General features: G+C 33.6%; 3 protein-coding genes and 1 long non-coding RNA gene across 4 annotated transcripts in view; 3 read left to right on the top strand and 1 right to left on the bottom strand.

The window, feature by feature from the left end:
* Positions 1–3,392: 3,392 nt before the first annotated feature.
* LOC143561264 (uncharacterized) lies at positions 3,393–5,249 on the top strand. Its single transcript, XR_013140279.1, has 3 exons — positions 3,393–3,556; positions 3,635–3,689; positions 5,017–5,249. It is a non-coding gene; the product is annotated as an uncharacterized LOC143561264 (long non-coding RNA).
* Positions 5,250–7,404: 2,155 nt separating this feature from the next.
* On the top strand, positions 7,405–12,167 carry LOC143561265 (B3 domain-containing transcription repressor VAL2-like). Its single transcript, XM_077049389.1, has 8 exons — positions 7,405–7,576; positions 9,643–9,724; positions 9,822–9,920; positions 10,181–10,314; positions 10,398–10,497; positions 10,595–10,769; positions 11,200–11,279; positions 11,879–12,167. The coding sequence occupies exons 1-7, from the start codon at positions 7,461–7,463 to the stop codon at positions 11,268–11,270; spliced, it is 777 nt and encodes a 258-aa protein (XP_076905504.1). The 5' UTR covers positions 7,405–7,460; the 3' UTR covers positions 11,271–11,279; positions 11,879–12,167.
* A 3,422-nt stretch (positions 12,168–15,589) lies between these two features.
* Positions 15,590–19,800, top strand: LOC143561266 (cytochrome c-type biogenesis ccda-like chloroplastic protein). The gene is made up of 12 exons (XM_077049390.1): positions 15,590–15,684; positions 15,777–15,896; positions 16,997–17,052; positions 17,274–17,407; positions 17,490–17,575; positions 17,660–17,691; positions 18,661–18,822; positions 18,911–18,983; positions 19,091–19,191; positions 19,281–19,373; positions 19,509–19,555; positions 19,625–19,800. The coding sequence occupies exons 1-12, from the start codon at positions 15,591–15,593 to the stop codon at positions 19,698–19,700; spliced, it is 1,074 nt and encodes a 357-aa protein (XP_076905505.1). The 5' UTR covers position 15,590; the 3' UTR covers positions 19,701–19,800.
* A 296-nt stretch (positions 19,801–20,096) lies between these two features.
* The window catches only part of LOC143561271 (ADP-ribosylation factor GTPase-activating protein AGD5-like), a 34,622-nt gene continuing 29,423 nt past the window's right edge, over positions 20,097–25,295 (bottom strand). Inside the window, exons 2-11 of the mRNA XM_077049394.1 lie at positions 22,658–22,716; positions 22,462–22,552; positions 22,348–22,402; positions 22,169–22,259; positions 21,458–21,650; positions 21,190–21,370; positions 20,931–21,106; positions 20,615–20,860; positions 20,366–20,424; positions 20,097–20,286 (exon numbers count right to left, since the gene is read on the bottom strand). Of these exons, the coding sequence (XP_076905509.1) occupies positions 20,097–20,286; positions 20,366–20,424; positions 20,615–20,860; positions 20,931–21,106; positions 21,190–21,370; positions 21,458–21,650; positions 22,169–22,259; positions 22,348–22,402; positions 22,462–22,552; positions 22,658–22,716 (1,341 nt within the window). The remainder of the gene's footprint in view (positions 20,287–20,365; positions 20,425–20,614; positions 20,861–20,930; positions 21,107–21,189; positions 21,371–21,457; positions 21,651–22,168; positions 22,260–22,347; positions 22,403–22,461; positions 22,553–22,657; positions 22,717–25,295) is intronic.

Consider the following 25,295-nt stretch of genomic DNA (forward strand, 5'->3'; position numbering starts at 1 on the left):
ATTTATTTAATGAATTTCAAGTTTTATACATTCATTTCATGTATTTATGCTCATTTCATTTTCATGTATTTCGAAATAACAAGTTCGTTGGCTCATATTGTTAACTTTAAAATTCTAGTCCAAGTTTGTTTTGGATATTGAATGATCAATTAGTCGAACCAAACAAAACTGAAAAACCAACATACCAACCAAAATAGAATAACCGGTTTCGAGTATAGGTTTCTCAAAAACAAATTATCAGTTATCGTTTGTTGGTTATGTATAAAAACCAAACCGAACCGATGTTTGGTCTCCGATCCCACCATGGAATTGTTGTTTCAGCCTTAACCTACTATAATATTTTAATTTTAGATCTTGTAACCAAACACCCTCTTTATTTTATTTTATTTATTAAATAGGGGACTACATACACATATAATTTGATGGTTACAAAAGAAGCAACATTCATTTACATTGGCATTGGCATGTGGGTAAAAATCATGATCCACAAGAAAATGGAAAAAGAATTGGACACCACAAACTCATCATTCCATTTTATAAGTCCACCATGTGGAACTGCCAAGGAAGCATGATCACAAGGGCAATAAGGTAATTTCATTCCATCATCACATTAGGACAAATTAAACACACATAATCAAACACTCAATTTGCATAGAGTAAGCGAACACGAGACACCAGGTTTACGTGGTTTGGTCTAAGCTGATATACGTCCACGAGCTGTAGCCATAAATTGATTATTGTTTTATGCTCTCAATACTTATGATGGCAGATTACCAGCAAAAGAATTACAGTATATAGATACCAGTTAAGGGTTTGTAATTTAAAGAATAAGAAAACATAAACATACCCATGTTTTTAATCTTCATTAAACCTAAAACATTTTTTCAACTACATTACCAAACCAAGCCCAAACCACCACAAACCCAACATCAACACTATCCTTTGCCTGTTGTCTACGCCATCACTATCATCATCGTCACCGACACCACTAACACCACAACGTTCACTGGTCGTGTTTAACTATAAACAAACCTATGATAAACCAACGGGACTAAAATACATCTAACTCTAAATAAAATTTGTGGATTAAGGTTTAAAAACACTTACTAATGATACATCTATTTAAATTATCAATATATTTTAGAACGACTTTTTTTACGTCAACGTCTTTTTGTCTACCACGAGACTTGAATCCTCATTACTTTCTAGATAGACACCTTGATTCTACACATTTATACCACTAGACCATAAACCTTTATAGGTTTTTCAGTAGATAAGTAATAATGAAAATCGTCAAAGAAAGTTGTAACTTGTAAGTAGATGTTGGCAACCAACAATGCTTAAAAAATCAAAATTGACAATTTTTATGAAAAATATTGTATGTTTTAACTAATCAGTGATTCATGTTTGAATAAGCACTAATAATTTAATAATTATAAAATGCTTAAGAGTTATTTTATTCAATAAATGAGTAATAAACCTTTACCTAATGCATTAATCATTATATGGCCACAAACCCCTATGGGGTCACTATTTGGGCCTAAATGGATGAGGTTAGGTTCCTAAACGTGCATACTTGACTTGGAATACAAATGAAAGCAAGTATTAGAAACAAGACTAAAAAGATGGTTCTGTTTGGAAACTATTAACCACACACAACCAGTATTTTGGGTGTTTATTTTTGTTTGATAACTTTTTGTTGACAAATGCAAACCTTTATGTGACATTTTGTTTTGTTGTTGCATGTTTTTTAGAATTACACTGGTCATCACACTGGTTAGACACTTAGAGCAGTCAACCTTGTTGGAATCGTTAAAAAAACTTATATTCGGGTGTTCAAATTCGGATATTTTGAGTTGGTAATTTCAGATAAGTCAGATTCGGTTTTGAACCTTCGCAGTAAAGGTTCATATTGCTTTAAGACTAAACTATTGTGAACATATATTGAACAGGAAATTTGGCTTTTGAAAAGAATATAAACAAGACCATCAGTCTTAAGTTAAGTCTAATTATATTGATTATTTTGGTTGTGAGTCAGTTGTCTCACTTTAATGCACCCTTTGAATGTGTCGAAAAAAACTAAAACCAATAATGGTTACAATCGTTTTAGAGCATGCGGCTCATGTAGCATCAATGACCAAATGAAAAATACATAATCTATCTATTCTATATCTATAACTTTTCATAAAAGTATACAAACTTTTTCCTCTTGTCACTCTCTCATTTACCCTAACTTTTTTTAACCCATTTTTCATAATACGGAGCTCGTGTAAAATTTTTGTCTAGTTGACTCGACCTGCTTAACTTATTATGGATTATATTTATATGTTATAACCCGGAAATATCCTCATTACACAAGTCCTAAGCGACATTCTTCAATACCATCGCCGCCTCTCAGGGACATTCACATCCTAAATTTCTATCTCAAGCCCTAACTGCCTACAAATCCTCCTCGATCGATTTGTTTTCTGAAAGATTTTTTGATTCTATTGTTTGACTCGAGCCAAACTCAATGGTTTGAATATAAATCAACGAGCGATATGCTTAAGCTTGAAATTGGTTTGGTTTAAAACCGAGCAACTTGGTCTCGTACAAAGTTTTCAATTTAGAATTTATAAAACCTTTTCAATTTAGAATTTATAAAACCCCAAAATACCATAAATTCTAGGCTTCAAACTCCAACATGTCAATACTTTCAAGTCCAAAATGTTTAAAACTCAAAGTTAATAAGTTAACATACATAAAACGAACTCTATGGTTTAAAATTGAACTTTAAAGTCAACACGAACGAGAGAAAATTTTAAAAAATTGTTTATTTTTACACACACACACACATAGTTCGAGCAAAACAAATCGAACTGAACCTAATGCTCATGCATTTCCAAACCAAGCCGAAATTGAACGAGTATTTTTGAGTGAGTGGTGAGCAAACTAATTCCTCAAAACTTAATGCCTTGGAGATGGTTATTATATTTCAAAGCCTAATGCATCGGGTTTAGAGGCGCACAAACCAGATATTTCTAGGAACTAGAACCTGGTAGAAGTATGGTCAACAAAAGTCAAAACCGGGTTGGGTAGGAATCGGTTCCGGGTATAATCGGGCATTTGACCGGGTTTCTTTTCGGGTAGGGTAAGGTCGGGTTTTGACCGGGTATTTCCGGTTCCGGTTTCGACGGGTCCAAGTCGGTTATTTTTCCGGGTACGTATATAGGGAGAAGTACCAAGTCGTACCCGCAGTTTAGGTACAAGTAGAAACCGGTTCCGGGTCAGATCCGAAACAAAGTATTTTTGCAAACTAAAACATAACAAAAAAAACCCATTTCATTAAGCCCAGCCCATTAACCGCTTATTCCACATACGCCCCAAAACTCAAAAGATCAAAACTTAGGGTTCAAACTTCTAAACCAAACCCTCATTCAATCTCACAAACTATTATTATTATTATTATTATTATTGTTATTATTATTCATGGCGAAGAACAGAAACAACAAGAACAAGCGAAACAATGCTTCAACGGCCATGGCCACAGACGATGCCGCCGTTGCTTCACCTCAAGGTATATTACACTTCATACATATATACCAGTGCTTGCATGCTTGCTCAAAATTGATATTATTATATTATTATTTTGTAGTTACTGCGATGGATACGTCGGAGACTGTAGCGTTTATTCGACCGCAAATTACCAGGTACGGATTAGTTATTAATTGTTTATGACGTCAGCACTGATTTGATTGTGTTTGGATTGGTAGTAGGTGGTGTGTAAATGAGCTGAGTCCGAGCTTGTTTAGAGCTTTAGTTTTAATAATCGAGCTCAAGCTTGGCTCATGAGTAGTTTTTGAAGCTCGAGCTCGGCTCCTTTACTGTTTCTTAGTTAATTTATATATATATATATTTAGCAATAATAATTTTATGTAAAACATAATATATAGTATTTTGCTATTTTTTAATAATATTATAGTGATTATTACTAATTTTTAAATATATATTTTAAAATTATAAATGACAGGCTCGTTTAGGCCGCGAGCTGGCTCGAGCTCGATAAGTGAAGCTTGGGCTCGTGCCTGCTCATTAAACGAGCTTAGTTTTTAGCCGAGCTCCGGCTTGTTTAAGCTCGGCTCGAACGAGCTTTTTACGAGCCGAACCACCATCATTTTATCCGTCACACTACCATCGCAAAAAGCTAGATCCATCATTGCCGTTACCACAAACAACCACTTTGATTATGTCGCTTTTATCACAACACCACTTTGTTGTTGTGGATAATGACAGTAGAGTAGTGTTATGACTGAAGCGGCGTCATCTTGGTGGTGGTTTGTGGTGATCTAGCCTTTTGTGGCAGTGATGCTGTGGCTGAAGATGTGGGTGGTTTGCGGTGGCTGTTTTGGAGGTTGTGGCTGTTGAATCTAGTTGTTATTGGAAGCATTTTAAAATTAAAAGCTTAAAAGTTAAAACAAAGAAGGTTTTGGGCAGCGTGGCCGACCACCTTTGAATTTTCTCTGGTGAATTCACTTGGCTGGCTCTGATACCAAAATTAAATGTTAAATACTGCGATGAATTAGGTCGTGGTTAGACAGTGTTACATAAAGTGGTTAATATATACCACCAAATTACAAGATAAGTCTTTACACTGTAACTAATGTCACTATGGTCTAATACATATATATGTGTTTGTGGGTTGCTTTGAACACAAATAAAAAGGGTTTAAGTTTACTTTTCGTATTAGATTAGGCAACAATCCAAAATATAAGAGGATTTAGTGCATGAAATATATATTGTGAAAAGTGTCATACTCGTAAATATAAGAGGATTTAGTGCATGAAATATATGTCGTTTCTAAAATGGTAAATCCAAGCATCAAAATTTTGTTTGCATTTTTCTGCTGACACTTACAAGATAATATAAAATGGTTAATATTATCTTTTGTTTTCGGTTAGAACAGTCAAAAGATGTTTAATATTTCCAGTTCTATATCTGTTTGTGAGAGCATTTTGTGATTAAAACTTGTGTGTTTAGAAAGGTGAAGGGAGTACAAATGAAGCTAAGTAAAAATGTTCGAAAGCTAAAAGCCATAGTAAAAGCCGTCTCTCAAAACGAGAAATCTGAAGTAAAGGTCAAGAAAAATGAAAGCAAGACTTTGAGAACCAAGTCAGCAAAAAACCTATATGATTGAAGTTATAGCTGACTTGCATTGTTTATAAATCCAACATATAGTGATGCGTTTTTGTTTTATGTTTCCAGTGATTGATTTGTTTTGTTCGATTATGCTTTTGTTTTGCAATACTTTATTGTACGAGGTGTTTGAGTTCGTGTTTTTGAGGTGTTTTGAAGTGATTTTTGGTTGATTGCATCTAAAGCCAATTAATTTGCATGGGAGATAAACTGGCCGTGTTTTGTTTTTGTCTTCACGGTGAGACTTCATAGAGTGGCTTGTGCACACCAAAAAGCGCTACAACAAAGCGTTACAAGCGATTGTACAAACAACGTGCTAAAAATGGTATCTATCTCGAAAGTATTGAGGGTTGATGTATCGTGGTGGAGTGGTGGACCAGATGTTGATTCTTTTCTGAAAAAAAAATTCCGTTCTAAATTATTATTAGAACTTCGATTAATGGATTTTATTCTGTTCTTGTTCTAGATACAACTACAAACACTTTGATTCCTAGCGTTATGCTGGTCTCTCCTTTCTCTCGATTATGAAATATTACCCTAATCATGATTCGTTAACTATTGAATGTTGACCTCACTTTTTACAAGTCAGGCATGAACAAGCGCCGCTCTAGAAAGGCCCGAGTTGCCAAATTTATTAGTCCTTTCGGTTCAGAAAGACAAATGGGTTTGGCTTGAAGATTCCTTTAGAAAATTTTCAGTTGCTTATATGAAGAAGGTGTTTAGTGTGTTAGGTCCAAACGCCCTGTTTAACGTGGAATAACTAGGCCAGGAAAAAATTAACATATTTGTAAAATTGTATGGCATGTAGAGATGGATCGTATTGCTACACTGGAAGGCCTAGCTTATAGAAATATTCCTATCACTAAGGCCCGTTGGTGTGTTTAGAAGGCGAGACACGAAACTATCTATGATAACAAGGCGTTCCCTGTTTCAAAGATGGTGGAAGATACCAAATCCTTGATGTTCTTATAGATAGAAAATAGATCTTCATTTTTAGCTTTCAACTGGAACAATTGATGCAATTTCTTTCTTTTTTCTATTTTGTTGTCGTTGTAGCTCTAGTTTCTTGCTAGTTTGTCGTGTTTTTAATAAAAGTTGCACACGGACACGGACACTTATTCGGATAAATGTCTGTGTTCATGTTTGATCGTTTAAAAAATGAACATGTTTGTGTTCGTTTATGCTTGTTCATTTTAATCTAAATGAACAGTTCACGAACAAAAGTGAACATAGCTGAACAAAGATAAATAAACACAAATGAACTTCCTTAAACAAACAAAAAAGAGCATAAATAATCACAAACGAGGGTTAGATACTATTTTCGGGAGATATAACTGAAAAATACACATATTATATAACTATTAAACAAACATAAACAAACTTAAACAAACGTTGATGAACATAAATGAACGAACGAAACATGTGCTCATGCTCATTTGTTTATTAAATGAACGAGCATAAACAAACTTCCCAATAAACAGTTAACGTACATTCACCAAATGTCCTTTACGTGCTTACAAAAAAGGTGCATTGGTTTTTATTAATCCCAACTAAAATCTTTTGGTCGCTGCCCGTCCCAGCTCATTAATTGGTTGCCGACAGTCTCATCTTTAACGTATTTGTTCCCAACGGCCCACGACTAACGAAATTCTAACCCTGTTACTTACAGGTCGCCAACGCTTTTGGCCGGAAAATTCAACCTAAAAAACACCGCCACCACCACCAACAACCACCAGCGATTCCGACGACCTAAATAATTAAGAATTTCACTAGAAAAAAATTATAAAGTTCCGATCGAAGGTTACAAAGATGTTGAGTTTTCGGGCCAAAAAGAAGACGAGCTAGCTTTCCGGTGATCTGCAACTAACGGCGTTAGAATTATGTTAGTCGCCGACCATTAAGAACAAATATGATAAAAGATGAGATCGTTATTATCTAATTCGTTAATTGAGACCAGTAGTGGGCCGGGCCATACAAAAATATAATAATCGGAGTCAAACAAGAGAAAAAAAAAGGAATAAATTCATAGGGCAGTCAACAAACACATAAGAAAATAAATAAATAAATAAATAAATAGATTTCAGTGATATAAAAAAAATCACATTCATTCATTCATTTCATTCATTTCCAACAATTAGCTGGTTTCTGCTCAACAGTCCGCCTGCAATTAAATGCTAAACTTATAACATTTATTATTATAAGTTTATATATAAGTATATATAACATTATATATATATATATATATAACAATTTCTAGGGTTTATTGACTGATCGCAATTGCAATTGCCATGGCGTCAAATTCATCATCGTGCTGCTTTCAGTGTCATGATTCAACCTCCAATTGCTTCCGTAACGGATGGAGACTCCGTAACGGCGAACGTGCTCACCTCTGCTATCGTTGCGCGTAAGCTTATTATTATTATTAGCCTTATTATTATTATTATTAATTTCATTTCAGTGTTTTTGTTTGATTTAATTGTTAGGTTTTATGTGATGATTAGTTGATTCTGGATTAGTGTAGTGTGTAATTTAGTGAATTATTATTATTATTATTATTATTATTATTATTATTATTATTATTTTCCCCTATTTCATTTCAGTGTTTTTTTTTTTATTTAATTTTTAGGTTTTAAGTACTGATTAGTTGATTCTGTATTAGTGTAGTGTGTAATTTAGTGAATTATTATTATTATTATTATTATTATTATTATTATTATTATTTTCCCCTATTTCATTTCAGTGTTTTTTTTTATTTAATTTTTAGGTTTTAAGTGCTGATTAGTTGATTCTTTATTTGTGTAGTGTGTAATTTAGTGAATTATTATTATTATTATTATTATCAATTTTAGGCTGGTGGTTGTTTATGTTGCAAGTAGTATGTTAGGGTTTAAGTTTGTACAATTATATGGTGTGACTGATTACTGTATTTGTAAATAGGATTTTAATAATCACACTTTTTTTGCAGTTAGGTGATAATAATCCGTTAAGTTATTATTATTATTTTTGAATTTCAGACTGATAGGGGTCGATTGATGTAAAGCTTATTATTATATTTTGAAACAGAAAATTACATATACAAATGTGTGTGTGCAAGCGTATATATAAAACTGAAAATAATAATTATTATTATTATTATTATATTTTCCTCTATTTCATTTCAGTGTTTTTGTTTGATTTAATTTTTAGGTTTTATGTGCTGATTAGTTGATTCTGTACTAGTGTCGTGTGTAATTTAATCAGTTTGTTTTTTATTATTATCATTTTTAATGGCTGATGGATGCAAGTAATATGGTAGGGTTTAGTTTAAGTATGCACAATTGCATGGTGTGATTGGTTGCTGTGAAATTGTTAGGGGATGTATGAATGATTCATAAGTGTCAAAGGTGCAAGACGCAAAGTGTTGCTGATTAATTCTGATTAATCTCTAGTCCCCACCCTAGTAGGTAAATTTTGGGCTAGCCGGTTATTTATAATTAATCCGTCAATGGGGCTAAAAGCGGGATTAATTGAACTTAGTTGCCGTTTTCTGACGAGGTTCTGGTTAAAATTGGCGGTTTCCGGTGAGATTCTAGCCAGTTTCTGGCCAAAGTGTATATGTGTTTATATAAAACTAAAAATTATGTATATATAAAAATGTGTGTATGTATATATAAAACTGAAAATTATACATTAAAGTCCGATCTGATTAATCTCGATTAATCGCTAGTTTTACAACCTTGGGCACAACAGGTGAGACTTGGGCCTGGGTGCAAGGGGCTTATAAAGCGAGGGCCTGGAACAAGAAAGACACATAGCATAAACATACCATTTTTTGTGGTTTTAGACATGTTTTAGGCTAGTTTCGGGTAGTTTTTGGATTTTCCAGTCCAGTTTTTTTTGCAATTTGTGGAAGTTTGTCAGAATTTCTAAGGATTTGGCTCGAATCTTTCAAAGTCTGGTCGGAATCTCGCCTGAAGGTCGACGGATCGCTTGAATGGCAGCGAGGCACGTTCTTTGCGCCTTGCTTGAGGGTCTAGGCACGACCAAAGGGTTTTTCGACAACATAGATTATGTATTTGTGAAAATTGCAACATATCATGAGGGTTTAACTTAATCTTGATGTTTTGTTATGCAAGTGCTTGATTTAACAACTTAATCTTTTACTTTGGGGTGGATGCATTTTTGGGGATGTTTGTGTTGTGATATGAACAATCAAAATGAGACAATTAGGTACATTTACATGTATCTTAGTGTTAAATATTTGGATTAAAATTAGCAAAATTGATTATAAATAAGGCTTCAAATATGCAACCTTGTTGAATCAAAATTAAAAGATCAAGGTCTTGGTTACATCTTGGAGCGATTTTGCTTTCTGAGACAAGAAGAGAATTTTGACACGAGCTAGTCGAGTTTTGTAGATTTTGTTTGATTTAACAAAGTCTTTTTTCTTTTTCTTTTTTAACTAAGTATGCATTTTTTTTGTTCCATTAGTTGTGTTTATGAGGATGGAAGGTTCTGTGAAACATTTCACTCAAACGATGATGGTTGGAGAGACTGTGCATCTTGTGGAAAGGTGAGTATAATTATGAAAACATGTAATTAATGATGCGCCACACATAAAAAGTATTAATTAAAAAATCTTGGTTTTTGTTTCGCCTTGATTTTTGCAGTTGGTTCATTGTGGATGTGTTGTGTCATTCAATCAATATTTTCTGCTGGATTTTGGTGGTGTGATTTGCATGGAATGCTCCAAGAAAAACCTCGTTCAGGTAAGACGTAGTTTGTTTTTATAAAGCACATATTTACTTGAATTCTGATTACTAACATCTCATAATAACTTTCATAAAGCGCATTCAAACGCCCCTCAAAAAGTGTTGCAAGTTCTTGATCTAGAACAAAATTTGAAGATTCTTTATCTTTTTATTTTTGTTAGAAATAATAAGTTGTTACATGACCAGTATTTGTGATAATTTTATTTTTTCTGCTACAAGAAATGAAAACTAATTTTTTAACATTTTACATTTTATAGGCACGAAACAGGCGGTATGCATGTGAATTTCAAACAGAACCTATGGATTTGCCTGATCTTGCCAAGAAAGCACAAACTGAACCTCATTGCTGGTCTGGTGGTATTGATTCAGACATACAACGTATCCCGATGACGTATCCTCTAGTTTTTATTTTATTTTTTAATTCAATTTATCATTAAAATATTTGATTAATGTAAATCCTTAATTGTATATTAGTACCAAATCAGTGCTCACTCCTTTGTTTGAAAAGTCATTGACTGCTAGCGATGCTGACCTCAGATTAAGCCGTATAGTAATCCCTAAGAGATACGCTGAGGTAAGACGATAAAGCTGCTTATATAATTTAAAAAGTTATCTTTGTGATAAAGCATTATAAGGATTTAATGATATTTGTAATATTAACATTTGTGCAGGCTTATTTTCCGGAAATTTCTGAGCCCAAAGGGTTAATAATGAGTATTGTGGATATTGAAAACAAGGAATGGCATTTTCCCTTTCGGTATTGGCCTAATTGCGGCAGCAGAACATATGTTTTAGAAGGCCTCAGAGAATTTTTGACCGTAAAGAAATTGCACGCAGGCGATACAGGTAACTATTACTTGGGTGAAATTTCATTATACGCCATTTTTTTATCTATTTATTTAATGAATGTGTTGATTATTTTTACAAAAATAATATTATTGCAGTAATACTAATCTAAGTGTTAAAATAAAAACGATTTCGGAGGCTGTAGGCATTATAATCAAACTCTTACAGACTTATAATTTGCAACGAGTTGAAAACATTTTATTCAAGGTTGATAACAATTCAAAACCCAAGCTCATATAAAGTAAACGGGTCGATTAAACTTTGGTAGACTTACAATTTGTCAATTTAACTTTCGATTAAACTTCGGTGGACTTGTAAATTGTCAATTTAAGTTGACTACTTCCACTTTGCGTAAACATGTTACTTCATTTATTTTTTCAACATACAATTTTAATCTGAGCATAAGTGCTTGCAATGTATTCCTTTTCAGTGACATTTTATCGAGTGGAACCCGCGGGAAATATAGCGATTGGAATTAGGAAGACATCTGTTGCAAAATAGCCTCATCAGGTATGCCATGCTATTTTTTTAATTCGGTGACAAAAAAAATTAGTAACTCTATAGTAGAACTTCACTAAGTGGAGGTGCAATATTGACTCGTTTCTTTATAAAGGAGACAGCTTGAGTTATTTGATCTCTAACGAGTTAAATGAGTATAATAAAAAAGCTAAAAGAACGTATCAGATTTATAAAATATGGAGAAAAGTGTTTTGTTTGACCAACTCGGCTCAACCTGCAAGTCTGCAACAAACAAATGACTGACCCGCAGGGCCGTCTTCGAGAATCGTTAAAAGTTTTTTGAGCCGAAGGCGAAAATGAAATGGGCCTTAAGTAAAAAGGTTTATTTATTTATTTATTATTGGGTTCAAACAATTAATTATTTAATTGGGCTTACTTGGTTATGTACTTTTGGGCTGTGCAAAAAACATTTTTTTATAAACATTTTTATAAAAATGGGGTTTTTTTATAAATATATTTTTTTAAATTTTTTATTTTTTTATAACCGGCCCTGCTGACTCATATATGTTTTAAATATCTTTTTTATTTTTTTCAGTCAATGTGTTGATACCACCAGTTTTTGAAGAGCTGATTGTTTTAAATATTTGCAGGCGTCCACCTGATGCTGTCAAACGACAGATGCTGGTGATTATCGTACAGTGAACCGTTGGACGGTGTCTTCATGACACAGTCTTTAGTACTTATGTTTTAAACTGGAAATTTTTGGTATCTGAAATTGGTGTGATTTTCAGAGAAACTTGGATATTTATTTTTATATCTTTTTTTAGAAAATAGATCGAAAGAGAAGCTTGCGAGATTCCTTTCCGGGTTTATACTTCATAAAGATTTCTTGCTTTTATAAAAATGAAATACTGTTTATATTTAAGCTACTGTTGCTATGTGTTGTTGCTGATATTCCATTGTTGTGTTTTTAACTAGGGGGTGTCAGTCGTGTTGGGTTAACGGGTTGATGGGTTAGCGTGTTGAGATTCTTTAACCCGAACCCAACCCGTATTTTATTTGTGTCGGGTCGTGTCGACCCATTTAAATTCGTGTCGTGTTCGGGTTATGTTTCGGGTCAACCCATTTTACGCTCATATATGAATATGAGTAACATCTATTAACTTAGTAATTAGTTAAACAATTAATTATTCTTATTCATATATAACTTGTTAATAATTTGTGATAAATGTAACTGTCGTTTGTGTTTTTATCTCTCACTCTAAATTAACAAACTTACGTTCACATATTTAGCTCAAGATTAGTACAAACGAATGAAATAACAAGAGAATATACCGTTTGAACTATTAAAATGAAATTGTTAGAAGTAAAAAGTAGATAAAAGTATCGTAAAAGGAAATTTGTTGTACTTTTGAACTTTAAAATTTAAAACATCTTATCTCTAAAATAAAAATATTAACTTCTTTAAATTTGTTAAACGGGTTAATAGGTCAACCCACTTTTTAATGGGTCGAGTTCGGGTTGACCTGTATTTTAAATGTGTCGGGTTCAGGTTGACCTATTTAAGAAAACAGGTCGTGTAAGCCGACCCAAAACCTATATCTTTTCGTGTCAGGTTTCGGGTCGTGTCAGAAATTTATACCCCTATTTTTAACCACATTTTGTTAAGTAGTTAATTCAGTTAGATTTCAAAGCTAGCTCGTCTTCTTTTAGAGGCATATATTCGTAGATAGCTAGTACAATACACTGATCATGTCTGTAAAACTATGTTATAAAAAAAGATTACAACACCTACAATTGATGGAATGTGCATAATGCCACATCGATTGTAGGTGTTGTAATCTTTGTTTTGAGTTTACGTCTACCCGAGTTGGCGGCCATCTTCACAATCACAAATGTTATTACGAAAATTGCCCATCAATGGTTTCCAAAGTGGTAGTTGGGTTGACGGTATCAGAGCAGACATGAGTTTACGGTTTAAAGTTTAGGTATATATATTTGGCCATCTATATTGAAGTGTATATTATCATTACAAAAGATTATGAAAATGCATGTTTTTGTTTATGTACAAGCAGTTATGTATAATCCAACGTTAATTATTGATTATGAAGATTAATAATCAATTGATTACAAATTTACCAAGTGGGACTGAAATAATTAGGCTTTTTATTGTCACCTCTAACGTGTTTGATAAACATGTCGTGTTTCAGCTAACATAAAAAATCGTCATTTTCAGATTAACATATTGAACCCACTTTCATTCAATAAATCCATCCGCCAGCTAATTTAAAATAAGAGCAAAAGTATGTTGTTTTGTAAAGTCAACCCACCATCCATTTAACGTTTTAATTACAACACGTCCAATCTAAGGGTGTGCGTGGTGTAGTTCGACGTGATTTTGGGCTAAAACCAAACCGAAAACCAAAACTTTAGTTTTTGGATTTTTGAAACTGTTCGGTTTCGGTTCCGATTTGGTTTTCTGCCATTTGAGCTTGAAACTTTTAGGTTGAAAAGAAAGTTGACTAATAATAATGAATTTAGGTATAAATAATTTTGTTAATTGTTAACTAATATACATTTGCCAAAATTATTTGAGTTACAGATTTGTTTAATTCTTATAAAGTACTTAAAATAAAATTTAAAAAAATAAAAATCTAGTAATTCAGTTCGGTTTTCACAAAAACATAAAACCAGACCATCGGTTTTTGTTTAGGTTCGGTTTTTCAATTTCGAATCGAGTTTTTTGGTTTTTTGCACAGCCATACCGTTCAATTAGACGAGTGTAGTGCACTCACGCCCCTTCTACACCTCAGTTTTGGGGCTCAGGTTTATTTCTAACCAATCAGACCATGTGCTCATAAATTTTATAGAAAAAAGAGTTAAAATATAATTTATATTTTTAGTTAAACTATTAAGCGCTTTTAAGGATCAATTAAGTTAATGAAGCCCCTCATGCCCAGTGTTGTAAAAATAGCTAGTAACGAGTCGGTCGGTGGGGTGGAGACTACCTATTAATCGACATTATTTGGATTGGACTTTGATGTATAATTTTCAGTTTTATATATACACGTACATATATTTATGTCTTTTTTAGTTCTATGCATACACAGACACATTTTGGCCGGAAATTAGCCGATATCTCACAAGAAACCGCATTTTGGCCAAAACTTCATCAGAAAAAACCGTTTAAGTCCAATTAATCCTGATTTTTGCCGCATTTGACCATTGACCGGTTAACCCAAAATAAATCAATGAAGTGAGAATTAACGATTAATCAGGAATTAATCGACACTTAGTCAGGAATTTTGCAACACTACACTCAGGCCTACATGATAAAATTATTATATAATACATTCGAGAAGTTTGGTGCCGCTAAGTGCCCATTGAGCCACTTTGCGCCACCATACTAGTCAAGTATTTATTATTAGTTTTAGTAGACGTAACGAACGTGGCGAAAACCGACTGAATTATTGTAGATTTCCCCGCATTTTGTTTTAGTTCTCCCGCTGTAACGAAAACCGTCCGAATGCCAGTTTTGTATTTATTTATTTTTTTTTTTAGTTCCGGTACCCATAGAACATGACGAAAACTGGCCGAAATTGCATAGACTCACCACCTCAACGTTTGGGATCGGAAACGCTTAAGTTTTACCAACGCACGAGTTTTACCAACCGACGCCTCCCATTGGTCCACATAAATTTTCATATATTTTTGGTTTTAGTCCCGGTATCATTAGACACGTAACAGAAACCGACCGAATTCACGTAAAATTAATGCATCAAAACTCGAGACCGACAATACCTGTGTTTTATCATCTATGCAGTCGACATCACTGATATATCGGTTGTCGATCAATTGGCGATATATAAATCAAAATATCGGTACCGAAATATCGACGATATTGGACTAATATTTGATCAATATATCACCGATATTCTCGATATCAGTGTTTTAAGTCTTAATTATCAACTTTTAGTGTTCAATGTTAGTGTTTAAAGTGTTAATCAATTCTTACTTGCTATGATTGTTCGGCTTTTACAATTTGCAAAAGGTTAATTTGTTAATGGTAGGAGACTATACTGAATTATTAGTGTCAAATTGCTATATATATGAATTTTACATGATATTAAAATTACCGATATCTCATTGCGATAACCAATATCCTATATTTTTCCCCATTAACATCGCTCGAGTTAAAACACTTGTTAATGTAATAAATAAATATCTCATGTTGCTTGTTATACAAAAACACCGTTATGTGGTTCAGTTCAACTAACTAACCACCCACCCACCCACTACTACCTTCAACTCATCAAACAACCAAATTCAAATTCATTGATTGATTCAGTCTCAGAAGAAGATATGAATTTGAGTATTAATATTATTAATTCCCGCCATGGCATACCTCAACGTCTCGTCTCAAGCTACCCTAGACCACCACACAACATCATATCCGGTTAGTTATAGTTAATTATATTTACGTGCCCTAATTTACCAGTTTATTAAATCAATTATCTTAACGAATTGGATCTGTTTATGAAATTAAAGCTAATTTTGAACCTCCTATCAAATCGGTGAAGAATTATTCATCGAATAATAAAGATGAAGTATCGAAAATTGACCGGAAACCGAGCTTCGGAATCACGTCGTTAACGACTGCCGTATCAGGTGCTGTTTAATTAAGTTATTTTGATCATGTTGATATTTGGAAGTGTAACTGGTTATCTGAATTAGAAGCTGTAGATGAACAGAAGTTCGTTTATGTTTGTTCGTTCAATCGTGGCCGTGAACATTAATGTTTGTTTGTTAAGTAAAATTATTAACTGTAAAACAAAATAGGGAAAAGATAAATACAAAGGGAGACAAAAATGAGAAGTGTGAGAAGGATTTGTGGTAAAAAAAATTTTCAAAAAAAATAATAACTCAAAATATAAATAAAAAACGAAAAAATTTTAAAAACTAAAATGTTTACCTCGTCATTTCTGTTAAAAAAAAAAGACGAAAAGACACAATGCCGAGAAAAAAGATCACAATGATGAAAATAACAAAAAACATAACGATAACTAAAAAAAGACACAATAGATCACAAAATATAATACAATGTTGAGTAATATAACAAAATGTCAAGGAAAAAAGACACAATCAATCACGAAAATAAACAAAAAAACACAATGATAAATAAAAGACACAATGATTGTTTTCCCTGAACATTGTGTGTGTTTATTATTTTATTTATTTTTTTAAAACAAGGAAGACGGTGGAAACATTTTTGTGTTTTACTTTTTTCGTTTGTTTATAAAATTTTGAGTTATGATTTTTTTTATGATTTTTTTAAATTTTTTTTGAGGGTTTTTTTGTGTGTGGCTACAAATCCTTCTCATCTTTCTCATTTTTGTCCCCCTCTGTAGACTAACTTGACCTAACAAAAATATATATGAGTGTTATGTGATTAATTTTATATGTAAAATTAACATATGAATGTTTAAAAAAAACACTAGCACAAATTTGGTAGCTGGACCAAACCGTTGGCACCGACTATTCTTGGCTAGCGAAATTAAGTAAAACATTGTTTATGTTCGTAAACAATTCACGACAAGTGCATTTCCTTAAAGAACGAACACGAATAAGAAATTTCACTCGGTTAGCTGTTCGTGAACCGTTCGCTTCTCCGATAAAAGCTTAACGAATGAACATGAACAAGGCCTTGTTCAGTGCGGTTATGTTTGTTTACAGCAATTGATTATGATTTACTTATTTTGATGTTTTAGCTGCAACTTTGGCTTATAGTGAGAGTGCACATGCCTTGAATATGGAAGATATCATGGTATGGATGAACCCTTTCTCATCAATTTTGACTTCTTCCAACTTGTTGACTCTTCTCTAATGCTCCATTTTGTCTAATTTTTAGGCAGCTTACTTTTTTAATAAGTCTCAATGAGGTCAACTGAACTAACGAACCTTTCTTGTTTAGTTTTAAAAACAGGTGTTTTGATGTGCATTTTGAAAATGAATTTATGTACTCAATATTATTTCTGTTTAATTCAGGAAAGAACAGCTTATTCTGTTTACACATTGGCCGATGGAAGCCTTGGAGATTGGTTTGGAGGCCTCATGTATAAAGCTGGACAACAGGCAAATGAAGCTGTTCAAGTTCAGTTAGGAGCTTTAAGTTTCACTAGGTGTGCTATATATATCTTAATATAAGTTTTTTAAAATAACAATCATGCATTGTTATCTTGTCTCCTAATTATCTTTTCACAGTTTGGCAGTTATATTTGGTGCGGGCCTCGTGACGAGCCTTTCACCCTGCACATTAAGTGTTCTACCTTTAACACTCGGTTATATTGGTAAAAACATTAATTTTGTAGAATTATATGGTTACATTGGTTTAATAACTTTGTTGCTGACCTGGCATGCTGTTGCTATTTTAGGTGCATTTGGATCTGGAAAAAGTAGAGCAGAGGTAATTAATCTTCTTTTTTCTTCATTGATAGAGGTGGAAAGTGAGGTGGGTTGGGTAACGGGTCAAAATAGATGTGGCTAACAGTTCTTTATTTTTTTTTTATGGGTCAATAGGCTTGTAAATGAACACGAATGGAGCATACTCATGTTTGTTAGTTTAACTTTAACTGAACATTCGATCGAACATGAACAATTAAATGAATGGAGATTTCTTGTTCGTGTTCGTTCGTTTAGAAAATGAACATTTTCGTGTTTGTTTATGCTTGTTCTTTAACAGTATAAACGAATGGTTTACGAACGAACATAATTGAACATAGATGAAGGTACATAACTGAGCTAAAACCAGTTAAAAGTAATGTGAATAACAATATGTTGGAATAAAAAGTTATTAAAACTAAACTAACTTCTAATGGGCCAAAATTTTTAAATGAAAATATTAACGAACGCAAATGAACGAACATAAACAAACTTAAATAACGGACACTCAATAACATAAATGAACGAACATACATGTGTTCATGTCTCGTTCGTTTAACAAAATGAACATTTTTTTTTGTTCATGTTCGCTCGTTTATAAATTTAACGAACATAAACGAACTTCCATCATTAAGTGTTATCACAGAACAGTATTATATCATTAATAATCTGGATCTTGGAATACAAAACAATTTAGGAGGTTGTATGCATCAGGTATAGACTTCCTGGTTATTTTCAACTCATTTGACTCGTTTGAAATAAATCAAAACCCAAAACGATCTATTCATACGTAAATGGTTGGGAACTGCCACCCCTGTTATTCACCTAAATTTTATGATTGTCCATATGCAACTTTAAGATTGTTAGACCCGGTAATAATTTGAGACAATGAAATCCAAATCTGTGATTTTTTTTTTTTTTACAAAATAAATAGTATTTTTTCTCACTTTTTTCATTGTTTGAACTTCACTTATATATAAATGGTTTGAATTAGGTTATAGGTGACTCGATCGCATTTGCAATGGGTTTGGCCACTACACTGGCATTACTCGGTGTAGCAGCTTCGTTTGCTGGAAAGGCGTATGGACAGGTAGGCCAAGGTTTACCATTGGCGGCTTCTGGTTTGGCCGTTGTTATGGGACTAAATCTTCTAGAGGTGTTTAATGAAATCATATTTTGATTTTAATATGTATTACGCCTTAAACAAGATTAAAATATGTAATATATTTTTGCTAATATTGCAGGTAATAGAGCTGCAACTGCCTTCTTTCTTCGACAACTTTGATCCACGCGCTGCTGCTGCTAATTTTCCTTCAAGTAATTAAACTTAAATTTATTCCTTAATAATCTATTAGTAATCTATTTTATTTGACTCATGTTTGTGAGATGTAATTTAACAACCAAACGTACTACTAATTTTTCAGGCATTCAAGCTTATCTGGCCGGTCTTACATTTGCTTTAGCTGCATCGCCTTGCAGTACGCCTGTTCTCGCCACCTTACTTGGATATGTTGCAGCATCCAAGGTATTATTATATAATATTATGTATTATTACCTTACTGTTAAATATAATAATAAAAATGTAACAGTGATGACCCCTTTAATTTGCTTCAGGATCCGTTAATCGGTGGCAGCTTATTATTGACTTACACGACTGGCTACGTTGCTCCTCTGCTTCTTGCAGCTTCTTTTGCTGGAGCATTGCAGGTATTGTTAGATACACCACTATTTAATCTGTATCTAAAAAAAATCTGACTTTTATTTTTCTATGTTACACGATAAATATTTAGAGATAAAACATAACTCAAATCGACTCATAACTGGATTTGCTAATGTGCACAGAGTCTGCTCTCTTTCCGCAAGTTCTCAGCATGGATCAACCCTATCAGGTAGCTTATAGTATATTTTTTAAAATATTCACGTGACGTTAATTTCACATATCATGTTCCTGTTTGCAGTGGTGCGTTACTGTTAGGTGGAGGTGTTTTCACGCTTCTTGACAAAGCTTTCCCAGCTTCCACAATGGTGATGTAGTTTACAATGAAATACGGGACACGAATCAGATAAACATGTATAGTTTTCATTCTCCTTGATGCACAAGTTTTAGTGTAATTACCAGATGTTGTTTGTATACTAAAATTAATATGACATTTGTCTGTTTTTATTAAAAGAAACATATGCCACAATCTTTACAATCTTATTGGTATACTGAGTTCAATCAAAAAAATATATAACCCTTATATAATAAAGTAATAATACCATCGGGCCAAAGGCCGGGCCGCCCATAAGAGAATGAAAATATGAAGTGAGAAAGAAACTGGAATTAAATTTCTCTACAAGTAGTTTACATTTTCCAGCATTTGTTTTCTATTGGACTTACAATTTATGGTATCCTATAAAACTTGCATAAAAACAACAAAAAAAGTTAAATTACGGTTTTGAGAACATCCTTTGTGTCAATGAAGAGAAATCATAGTCTTTGGCAGATTTTGTAGGAGATAAAGATGATGTCTGTGCAGAAGATTGCGGTTTTGACGGTCCAGATGGGCCCACATTAAAACAAGCATCTTGACTCGTCGAACCATAAAGTGTCGTCCCACCTAGCTCCGTGGCGTAAAAGCTGTTATAAACACAAGCTAATTAATAACTATGAAGATATATACGTGTAAGTTTTTTATATTTTTGGTACAAAACCATACCTGGATGTTGGAACCTGAACTAACTTCCCATCTGAATTTATTGCGCCCATGTTCGTCATCTAGTTCAAAACAGAGAAAATAATGATATTTACACACTAATAATTTATTGATAAAGTGGACAATAAAGTGTTTTCGGGTCAACCCAATTCGACCCGTTTAGACCAAAATGACCCGTTATCAAAACCATCTGACGCACGGTCGTCATAAACCAGTAAAGCTAAGTAGCTAACAGATCTTGAATATTATTACCTGCTGCAAGTATTTTTCTAGTTCGTCTTTCCCGCCAGCTGGCATTATCATTCCAGGCATTTGGTAACCAGTTGGCCAATTTTGATTGGATAAATTTGTGCCACCTGGCACCATCTGCTGCCAGTTGCCCGAAAATTTAGGCAGTCCACCTGATTTAGCTGCAGCTGCCATAATTAAAGATTGCTGTTGTGCCAGCATGGCAAGCTGCTGCTGATGATGAAGAGAATATGATGTTGTTGCATTACCCTGCTAACATATAAAATAAGTTAATATGTTAAATCAAAACCGATACGATATTAAGTAATATGAACATTACCTTCTCGAAAAGACTCATAATATCACTTTTAACATCCTTTTGACACGTTTCCGATGCATTATTTTGTGAAACCAGAATTGGATCTTTGAATAAATCTTGAATTTCAGATGTGGATTTGGATTTATTTACAGATTTCAGATTGTGTGTTGTTTCTGTTGCTGATGTGTCACCAACAGCTGTAAGATGACACTAATGTTAATGAGATTTTTTTTTTAATAATATTTAACACTTTCAAATATTATTACAAAATTATATATACATTGGAATGCAGCCCATAAATCATCTGCAGAAGTTGCTTTTGAACCACCTATAACAGGACTATCTTCCATTGTAAGCATATCGAAAAGATCGGTAGCCACCTCAACTTTAGGCGGGACCACGTCAGCAGCCTCCTTTGCATTGTCAGCAGATGAGACCGCTGACTCGGCTTTCCTTATCACCTGTTAATATTTTTGAATATCTAAATGTTTGAACTTTCATATAAAGAGGTTAAAAATTGAAATTTGAAATATGCAAACTTAACATACGGGTTCGTATGCTTTTGGAGGCACAGGGAGGTTGACTTTTGTAGTAGAAATGTTGTTTTTTGTATTATGTGTCTGCAGTTTCGTTCTTTCATCCGATGTTGAGGACTCGTGTTTTTGCAGTTGTTTATTTTGTAGCAATTTAGAAGGTGAAATTGGCCTTTGATCTTTAGCAGCCCATCTTTTTTCTTCATATCTTAGAACAAAAGTGAAAAATATAATTAACCAATAGAGTAAACTGCGGTTTTCGTCCCTGCGGTTTTAGTCAAATAGTTTCAAAGTTGCAATTTTAGTCCCTGTGGTTTAATTTCACCCGCAATTAAACCCGAATTCGTTAATCCCGTTAAGTCTGGTCGTTAAACCCATCAGCGTACCCTACACGTGATGGCCAGTTTTGTCCTTTTTCCCCCCAAATACACCCCAACCCCTCACGTGAGGGGGGCTTGCGAATTACGGCTGGGGTTTAATTGGGGAAAAAAAGGACAAAAATGCCCCTCATGTGAGGGGCACGCTGATGGGTTTAACGACTAGACTTAACGGCGTTAATGAATTCGGGTTTAACTGCAAGAAAAATGAAACCACAGGACGAAAATCGCAAATTTGGAACTACTGGACTAAAACCGCAGATTTAGACAAAAACCACAAGGACGAAAACCGCAGTTCACTTTGACGAATATATACAAATGTTCTTGACAGAACAAAAAAGATGCATACTTTGCGCGAATGAAATTCTCGATACTAAGTCGGTCATACTTTGAAGGTAGTTCTGCTTCCCAGTAACTATTTGATTTCACATTTCCCATTGCTGCATAAAAAATAAATTTAAATTCACGAAACATAAACTTTAATCGTCTTCGACTTATTCGTATACTCGAAAAACTGAATTCTCTTACATCGGATGAATGCAACCTGTCCGGGAAGCCATGTGTCAAGTGTAGCAGATCTCACCTGCATTCACATTATTAAGTATAAATGCAAATTAACAAATATTTATATGATATATTCACCTTTGATATGTGAACTCCAAGGCTTCTGTGGATACCGGAACATTGCATGCATATGAAGATGCCAAGGTTCACGCTAGCCCATCGAGGACCTCTGCGTGACGAAAAGGTCAGCATTATATTTAGAAGTTGTCATAAAGATATAGCTTGATAATATTTGAGTTTTTAAATATGATAATGTTATGAATGAAACACTTACTTTGCTTTGCAATCAGCACATTCTCTATTCTCTGGTAATTTAAGAAGGCCTTCCAGTATCTATATATAAGTTTTGCAGAAACATCAAATGATGATTATGAGGAATAAAAGATTACTCGAGCAACAAGACGTCAAAATAAGTATACAACGTGCATGCCACATCATATGGGCCATATTTTTGCAAAGTTTTACATCACTCGGCCTGCAAAACTTCTGACACAACACACCACTGTAACCTATAACACCTTATACTAGTATGCATAACATCTCGCATAACACCTTATACGGGCCCAAATGAACATTTTCTCCATATCATACATGCCATATAGTGTCACACGACCCAAATGATTTTGGGAAAAGATTATACGGGGAAAAGATTATACGGCCGTATGATTTAATTTGTCAATGATGTATGAATAATTAAATTATATGTCACACTGGTGTGTTTATAGCTCCACCTAAAAGAAAAGATGACAAAGTATATTGCTTTCTAATATCAAGTGTTAGTGTAATTGGGGATTAACTTGTTGATCAGGTTAATTGTTATATGAATTCAAATAAGTTGGGTGTGGGGTGCACACTTATTTAATCTTATTATAATTTATAATCCTATTGTACTTAGGGGCGAAACCCCTAAGTCATGAGGGTTCCAAGGGGGCAACACCCCCTTGGTGGGATCCGAGGGTAGCACCCCTAGTATAAGGGTCCAAGGGGCGGCAGCCCTAACAGGGTCCAAAGGGAAGCACCCCTGGGAGAGGTCGAGCTGTCAGGTCAGCTTGGAAATTTTTATCTCAGACATATGTTGCTTCATTAAAATCGTATTAGAAAATTAATTTTAATTAATTTTCGTTACAAATTTAATGAAACCAACTGGAGAGTATTTTCAGTTATCATTTGATAACTGTTGTGATAATTGCAAAAACAGCAGTTATCATTGTCCCTGTCTCAAACCCTAATATATTTTGTTTTGATCATAAAATACAATCTCTGGTTCATCATACTCTCACAAATATCATACTCAAGTCTTGCTCAAATCAATCCGAGTTTCATCCGGTCAAAATGTTTGGGAACCACAAATAATTTTGATTGGATAGTGTTTACACGACTTTTAAATATCCAAAGATATTCGTTTGCATAAACTCCCCAATATCAAGCTTGTACATGAACACCTCACAAAAATAACATAACTTTGCAACACTAGACTTTGATCACCAAATTGATTGATACAATATTATTGTCTGTTACCTGTTTCTTCATCAACCCATTTTCTAACAAACTGAAATAATTCCTGACATATTTCTAGATGCATATATATCATCAAACTATATAAAAAATTGCAATTAATATAAACATATTTGAATAACATGCATGCAAAATATCTTCCAACTTATATTAATAAATGATCAAGCCACACATGTTTTAGGCTTTAGCTAATCACGTTGTATGAAATATATTATAACGATAATATTATTAATATTATTAATTAATAAATCATACTTTTCGGTGCCTTTCATTAAGCTCCTTGGATACCTTGGCCTTCTGGTTCATATTTGCCAATTGATTATTATTAACAGAAATTAGGATTAATAACAAGAGATGATGAAATAGATAGATCGGATTCAGGAATTTGGAGGTTCTGATTTCCTGTTTTGTTTAGTTTAGTTTTAGGTTACCATGGGAGTCTTTATTGGGCTCCATTATATTAAAAGTTATAATGAAATAATAAATAGTAGTTTAGATTGTAAACGAATTGAAATTATCTAAACATGATAAGTCTTCCAAAGACATTTTCGGGGTGCATATGAGTCGAGTTGAGCCTTATCGTGCCTTGGCCCTTATGTATTTTTAAGTTTTACGTCTTTTGGACTTCTATGCATTATATTTCACGTAACACAACCGAGCTTTGGCTCGTTTAAGGTACTACACGAGCTCGAGTCGAACTTAGGCACGTTTAAGGTTTCCTATACCATGGAATCATGTAATTTTGGATTATTTATGGAATTATAGGGTTAGCTAGTCAACCTGGGTTTAATCGTCCGATACAACCGGTTGTACCATTATGAGCCCAATCCGGTAAGGTTAAAAAACCGGGTTTTATAACATTGCATCTAGGTAACATTATTTCACAATTTAAAGTTCTTATAGGCAAAATGCTTTGTTTACTTACAAATAATACTCTATAAATGCTAAAAGTTGATGTTCAAATCTATTTATATTATGTGTTGATTGTTTCCACATATACTTGGTTGATAAGTAAATATGTTATCTAGGTGGTTTAATAATGGCTTAAATTGACTGTATGCTTAGTATTCCTTGATGAATATAAGATGTTAGAAGTTAATTCAATAAATTTATTTTAGGAAGATTTACTTCGGTCTCTTGGTCCATAAAATCCTAGACGGTAACCTAGCCTTTTCCTTGATGAATCGAAGCAGTCATTGTGAGTGAAATGTGCAACGTGCCACTGTACGAGTTGCAACGTGTCTCTCTTTAATTGGTTGTGACAAGTCATCAATTGATCGCAATAAATTTATGTAGGAAGTTTTTTTTGGGAACCTCAGTTCATAACGTCCAAGATGGAAAATACAAGATTTTCTTTGATAAATAGAACATATCATTGTGAGTAAAAGGTGCAACGT

The sequence above is a fragment of the Bidens hawaiensis genome, unplaced genomic scaffold, assembly GCF_021521415.1.
Source record: "Bidens hawaiensis isolate Kalapana, Puna unplaced genomic scaffold, B.hawaiensis_p1.1 tig00020645_1, whole genome shotgun sequence".
Taxonomy (NCBI): domain Eukaryota; kingdom Viridiplantae; phylum Streptophyta; class Magnoliopsida; order Asterales; family Asteraceae; genus Bidens; species Bidens hawaiensis.

Coding starts and splice junctions, on each gene's coding strand:
- LOC143561265 (XM_077049389.1), top strand. CDS start 7,461: ATGGCGTCAAATTCATCATCGTGCTGCTTTCAGTGTCATGATTCAACC. Junction 9,921..10,180: donor CCAAGAAAAACCTCGTTCAG/GTAAGACGTAGT, acceptor TACATTTTATAG/GCACGAAACAGGCGGTATGC. Junction 10,315..10,397: donor ATACAACGTATCCCGATGAC/GTATCCTCTAGT, acceptor ATTGTATATTAG/TACCAAATCAGTGCTCACTC.
- LOC143561266 (XM_077049390.1), top strand. CDS start 15,591: ATGAATTTGAGTATTAATATTATTAATTCCCGCCATGGCATACCTCAA. Junction 17,053..17,273: donor TGAATATGGAAGATATCATG/GTATGGATGAAC, acceptor TGTTTAATTCAG/GAAAGAACAGCTTATTCTGT. Junction 17,408..17,489: donor GGAGCTTTAAGTTTCACTAG/GTGTGCTATATA, acceptor ATCTTTTCACAG/TTTGGCAGTTATATTTGGTG.